Below are 6,136 nucleotides of genomic sequence, written 5' to 3'. Positions count from 1 at the left end.
GCACTGAGATAACTTTACCGCCTCTAATCTCATAAGCCAGTAACCTATCTATTTTGCAAGGCTGCAGTTTGATTCTATCCAATGCTATCTAGCATGAAGGAGCTTTACCTCTATAATGAAAGTGATATAAACATTAAAGAGGTACATGATTGACCGTTCATCTCTTTTGTATGTGTAAGCGAGGGCAGGGCACCTGAGAAACTTTCCATGCATCTTGACTGGTGTATCAAGCAAGTGATGAGCTGCTGGTAATCTTTACTTCAGAGCTTGACTGGTGTGGCATTGCATGGAATTTACATGAATGCTCCATGCTAGAAAATCAATGAAAATAACATTTCGCAATCATGTTTTGATTGCACCGAAGCTCGATAATTGATTAAACAATAACATATCTTGTTACTCATCACCAGTCTCTGTACACAGCACAGTCGGAAAGTTCTACTGGATGCAGACACAACACATGGTCCAAGCCCAATTCACCTTCGCTATTCACAAGACGTCGGGTGCCCAAAGAAATAAAAAAACACATTAGCATTTCTACCACCCTTGTCGCTTGGGCAACCATGTATGGAAACATCAGAAGAAACATACTTATTTCAGCCATTTGGACCAGTGTTAAGAATGGTTAACAAGTACATTGCAATTTTATAACAGCCTAAATAACATATTGACAGTAGTAAACGCGCTCAGGTGCGTCCGAAAGGATCCAGAACTAATATCCACAAGAAGCGTTGCCCCATATACAGTAGTAATCACATCTCCTGCCATGAAATCAAAGCTGCAGTTGCGAACCAATGACATGCCTGTTTATAGTTACAATTCACAATTTGCTAATTACACCCTTCATGAGAATTATAAATAACTTTCCGTCCATTTAGCATCACATCACGGTAAGAGGGATCAAAATGATAGCACCCATCTCCTATCCAAGTCTCTCCAACATTAATAGACGGGAGCAAACCATCACCTTCTACTCAAAATTAGCAGGAAGGTCAAGTTCTGAGTCCGAAGGATTAGCGAGCTCGACCAATGGTTCCTGCATATCCCAAAACTTTGTCATGAAAGCCTCTTATTTCCCAACATGTCATCCGAAATCAATGATTAAGTGAATAATACCTTATCATGATTTATCCCAAAAAAAAAAAAAATACCTATGCCTTGTAATAAATAAGGCAAAGAAATTGGTCGTATTGTGATGTAATGATTAAAAAAAAAAACTTCATTAGATTTGACATTTTGAAGATAAATCTTAGTTGCTTAATAGCACATGAACATACAAGTGTACTCCATGAACTTTGTTGTGTGTTCTGTTCAAGAAACAACTCTTTAAATATGTGCAATTGCACATAAATGCTACTGCCATCCCTGGCTTCCTGTATCTTGACTTCCAAATTTCCCCTTACATCTGACAAGAACTCTTTCTCAAGAGTAAGAGGCTTGCCCAAAAGGCTAACAGAGAATATACTGTTAGTACACCAACAAGGAAGTCAAGGCACATACCACAGAGGACATCAGCACTTAGCAATCATGTCATGTGCTATCAATTGATTTTCATATAGGTATCATACCTGTCCATCATCATCTCCAGAAGAATGGACAGCTCCCATTGGCAAAGTATTTGTAAGATCTTGATTAGCTTCTTGCAAAACCTGTAACGAGTGATGTACAGATGACCCAATTGGGTAGGAAAAATAAATCAGATGACAAAAACAGAAGAAATTCTGATACAGCTTTTGATAAAAATCCAGAAACATAAGGCACGCACACAGAAAACAACACCGAGTAGAAAAGAAATCATTGCCACAATAAGAAACAAACCGCTTCAATCCATTGCAAAATTACTGAAGCCAGAAAAGGCAGGAACTATACAGTTTTGTTCCAAAATCAAGCAATAAATGATTCTGAACAACCAAAAAATTCATTTACTTGCATGTTAAGGCAAGGATTGGAAGCATACTTCATCTGGATTGATAGAACAATTGTTGAATCCTTCACTTACTGCCTTGGGAAGATTTTTAGCAGTTCCCTGCATGCCCCATAGATCAACTTAGAAAGATGAAACATGCAGTCCAATTATCAACGACATAATAGCAACAGTAAGATGAGACAGTACATGCTCATCCTGGTTACCAGAGAATTCCCCTTCCATAATGGAAGGCTTGACATCAATTGGTGTTCCCTGCAAATCTCATCAACATCGAAGGTTAAACCAGTCAAACCAATGATAGTAAAAGTGTCAATGCTATCATCACCGCTATAAATGTTCAGTCAATGCTATTACCACCGCTATAAATGTTCAAATTAGAATGAGACTACAGTGTGAAATTTCAGTGCTGGATTCAGAAATCAATAGATAAGAGAAAAACCCAAAGTCCTTGCATAGAATTATCACATGTATATGTAATAAAGGATAAAGCAGTGACAGGATAAAATAGGAACTCATCATTGGCAAAGCTCAAATCCAAGCTTGTAAGAGAGCAGCACATTTCTAAAGCAGCAGCTCATAAAAATAAAAATAAAAAAACAGCTATTACTCATCATACATACAGGTTCAATTTGGCCCATTGGAAGATTCCTAACTCCTTTACTGAGATCCCTCAATGATCCCTGCATGTTCAGCAAGGGAAATGTAGAAGTCACTTCAAGTAGAAATCCAAAATGATTACTAACATTTGAAACCACAGAGAAGCTCAATCTGAAGCATATCTAGAAACTACCGCCTAACAAACAGCTTGTAATATCCAATATCCAAAATAGGTTCGCTTCTATTCACAACCCTACAAGATTTAAAAAAAAAAAAAAAAAACAGAAAAAAAAGTAAAGAAAATTATAAGACCATTGCCTACCTAACATGTTTAATTTTAAACATTCACATGGTTTGTTGGTTTTGCACAACTTAATTATATGCTTGCATATAAATTTATCACATTTTGTCCTGGCCACAACAGTGACTTCAAATGTTCAAATCCTAGGTGAGATGGGATGTGGATTTAGGGACTAAAATGTTCAGACCTCGCATTGTAGTCCAAGCCTTCTTTAGCCTCCCAATAAACCAAGAAAAAAAACCACATTTTCGTCCTTTAATTTTTCATTAGCTATGCAATCAAGTGCAACAGAAGATTAGATAATAAGATTACTCATCAAGTGTTATCCCTGGACCGTTATGAGAAATGAAATGTGAATTATTCCTAAAATGCAGCATGAGAATTAGCAAGTCAAACAGTTAATACAGATATCAAAGTTGTTGCAAAAAATGCATCCGATGACTAAACAAAAGCATCTTTTCAGGTTTTCATCTTTTTTCATATCAAAAAGGGCATATAAGAGAACAACTGCTTATATCAAGCATGTGAAATGATATTATTTGTCTATAGGACTTTCACCAGCGCACTGGACAGATTTGCATAGCTGAACATGTTAAAGAATGGGTAAGAACAGAGCACAAACTTATCTTATTACCTTTCTGAATAAACTTTGAAGACATTAGAAACAAAGAGTACATTTTTGCCATTTAGAAACACTTGTAAACAGATGCAACTCATCTGATTGATAATTGACTGTTTAACTCTATAACTCCATATGCAAGCAAAGCCATCTCTATGACTCCAACAGCTGCAGTTAACATGCATTTTAAAGCAAAAACAAAACAAAAACAAAAAACAAAAAAGACAAACCTTATTTGCCCACATAAGTCCACATGCGTTACACAAAGTCCTGGGTCCAGCTGGTCCACGACGCATTGCAGGAGTATTATTTTCACTAACACCACAGTGCTGACATCTCCTGACACTAAAACGCATTGCAATAGCACATCATTGTCATAAATATTTTTAAATAATGGAAATGTCAAATCCAGATTATGTTTTTAACTAACTCACACAGTTTCTGGACGAGGTATGACATCCTGAAGGCAACTCTGACTGGAGTCCCAACTTGAACCACCTGGGCTTTCTTTTAAGGATGCAAATTGCCCATTCTTGCGGTGCATTCTGGCAGGACAACAAAGAGGAGAGTGACACACTGTTAATACCAAAATACTTTCAATGATATTACCAGACAATCTTAAAGGATGCCTGCAAAAAGGTTTAATTATGTAGCTTCACTAATTATCTCCACCCCTCACATCAAAGTACTTCTCTTTCTGTGACAAGCATCCCCAATACATACTGAATGCTCTGCCTAGTTCCAATAACCACCAAACATAGATGAGCACAGTTAGGAGAATTTTTAAAGGAAAAAAAAAAACAGCAATAACCGCAGCACATTCAGCTGTCTCTATTCGTTAAACTAAAAAAGGTTTTAACTCTCCATGGCTATCACCCAAGCAAATACATAAAAAGGAAATAAAAGAAGAAAATCATCTTGTTTTGTTGCAAAGAAAAATCGCTGATCATCTAGTTCATTATTTTCCAGAAATATAACATATTCAAGCAGCATGAAAAACATTTTTAAAAAGGGCCCAATTTGAAGTTAAAGATTTAGTTGGCAGTACCTCTGTGCAACCTCTTTTCGCACAGTGTATCTTATTTTCTTGTCAAAACATCTCTCCTTTCGTTTCTCACGGAATCTAACAAGTGAGGCTATTCTTCGTGAAAGATTTGAGCACTTTGGGTTGTCGACCGCTCCCTAGAGAATGCATGAAATGTAAGCTCAGGAAGCAATGGCATTGCTCTTGATAACCCAAAAACTCAGTATTACCCTATTATTTTGATCATATTGCACTCCAATAGTAGGTACTGCAGTGGGCATATCTCTTCCTCCCAGAAGCAAGAGTACCGCTTGCACCTGACAATCAAAACCAATAATTTCATTCTTTTAAAGCAAACATATCCAGACAGACAACTACAGAGCGATTGTGGAAAACAGATGGAAAGATGAAAGGAACAAAAACAAATAATTGCATTTAATTACATTTTTCCAAATAAGTAGTAGATGTAGCCAGCAAACATGTATCCAATCCAATAGCCGAAGATGCAATTGTTGCTTCCGCAGTTCCCCAAAAAAGCACAGAAACAATATACATAGCACATGCAGTAGTTTCCCTAAGAACTGAAAGCATCTACATTCGCGTATCACAAATATGGTGTTGCTCAAAACTGAAAGCATCAAAATACGATGCTAATTTCCATAGTATATGAAGTTGACAAGAGAACATATCTATATATATATATATAAATATATATAGGATTAAGTACAACAAATTAAAAAAATACGCACATAAACATCATATGCATACAAAATTCCCATTTTTGAAGTTAAAATCATGGAGAACAAAACAAGGAGAGACCTTTTCAGGGGTAACAGCAGGGAAAACGTAAACTTCTCCTTCAAAAGAGAGAGTGAGCTCACTAGTCCTCGAAGTCGTAACCACACCACCACCATCTCGGACTTCACGGTGGTGCTCTGCCACGCTCACCCCTGAATTCACTTGCGCTACTGTTGCTACCTCTTTCATGCCATACATACCATCAGCGTCTTCATACTCTCCGTCTTCGTCGTCGATCTGTATCGAAGCTCGCGTTCGGTGGTCGTCGTACGGACGCGACTGTAGTGACTGTGGAGTCGTCGTCGTCGTCGTCGCCGCCGCCGCAGCCATATAAAACCCTAACCGTCGTGGAAACTGGAAACGTTAAGTTAGGGCACTCAGCAACTCCCCGCAGGCCTGTTGCATTGAATTTCTTTATTTAAATAAAAATAGCTAAGGTTTGCAGGGGCGTGTAGTGTGGTGTAGTGCGCTCGTGTTCCTTCCTTGGAGAGTCTCCATTTGGAAATTTATTTTATTATTTTTTTCTGATTGAAAGCGAATTTGTCTTGCCTAGATAGAACAATTTCTCTTGGGCGTGATCTGGAGTTGCGCGGGATCATGATGTTAGGATGTGCCATTAGTATGATTTTTATGTTCGAAGCTGTTTTCGAGCGACACGGGATGATATGTGTGTGTTGAACCCACACTCTGGTTTTTGGAATGAGGATCCAACGGCTGGTGCTAATGGCCAGAAATTAGTATTTATGGGATAGTGTGATAGCTTTCATTCATTTGGAAAAGGAATTTGGATATGCATATTCAAATGGGATCAAAAATTCCGTATGCTTACTAATTTCGTCATTTTCAATGGCAAGCGGCGAGCTTCCTCTT

At 37.8% G+C, this 6,136-nt stretch overlaps 1 protein-coding gene across 6 annotated transcripts; it reads right to left on the bottom strand.

The window, feature by feature from the left end:
* Window positions 1-534: 534 nt before the first annotated feature.
* Window positions 535-5,816, bottom strand: LOC105112270 (GATA transcription factor 24-like). 6 transcript variants are annotated; one of them, XM_011007909.1, is made up of 10 exons: window positions 5,288-5,816; window positions 4,699-4,785; window positions 4,493-4,626; window positions 3,879-3,989; window positions 3,675-3,789; window positions 2,548-2,607; window positions 2,114-2,179; window positions 1,958-2,026; window positions 1,573-1,697; window positions 535-1,040 (listed from the first exon to the last, which is right to left on the bottom strand). In XM_011007909.1, the coding sequence occupies exons 1-10, from the start codon at window positions 5,594-5,596 to the stop codon at window positions 971-973; spliced, it is 1,146 nt and encodes a 381-aa protein (XP_011006211.1). In that variant the 5' UTR covers window positions 5,597-5,816; the 3' UTR covers window positions 535-970. The 6 variants fall into 6 exon arrangements, with proteins under 6 accessions (XP_011006211.1, XP_011006210.1, XP_011006213.1 ...); XM_011007908.1 differs by having other exon boundaries at window positions 535-1,036; window positions 1,569-1,697; window positions 5,288-5,814; XM_011007911.1 differs by having other exon boundaries at window positions 535-1,036; window positions 1,569-1,654; window positions 1,957-2,026; window positions 5,288-5,811.
* Between the last annotated feature and the right edge of the window lie 320 nt (window positions 5,817-6,136).

Source organism: Populus euphratica, unplaced genomic scaffold (genome assembly GCF_000495115.2).
Source record: "Populus euphratica unplaced genomic scaffold, PopEup_1.0 scaffold518.1, whole genome shotgun sequence".
In the NCBI taxonomy this organism is placed as follows: domain Eukaryota; kingdom Viridiplantae; phylum Streptophyta; class Magnoliopsida; order Malpighiales; family Salicaceae; genus Populus; species Populus euphratica.
The sequence above is the reverse complement of the archived record's forward strand: the minus strand, read 5'-3'. Positions and strand labels throughout refer to the sequence as shown.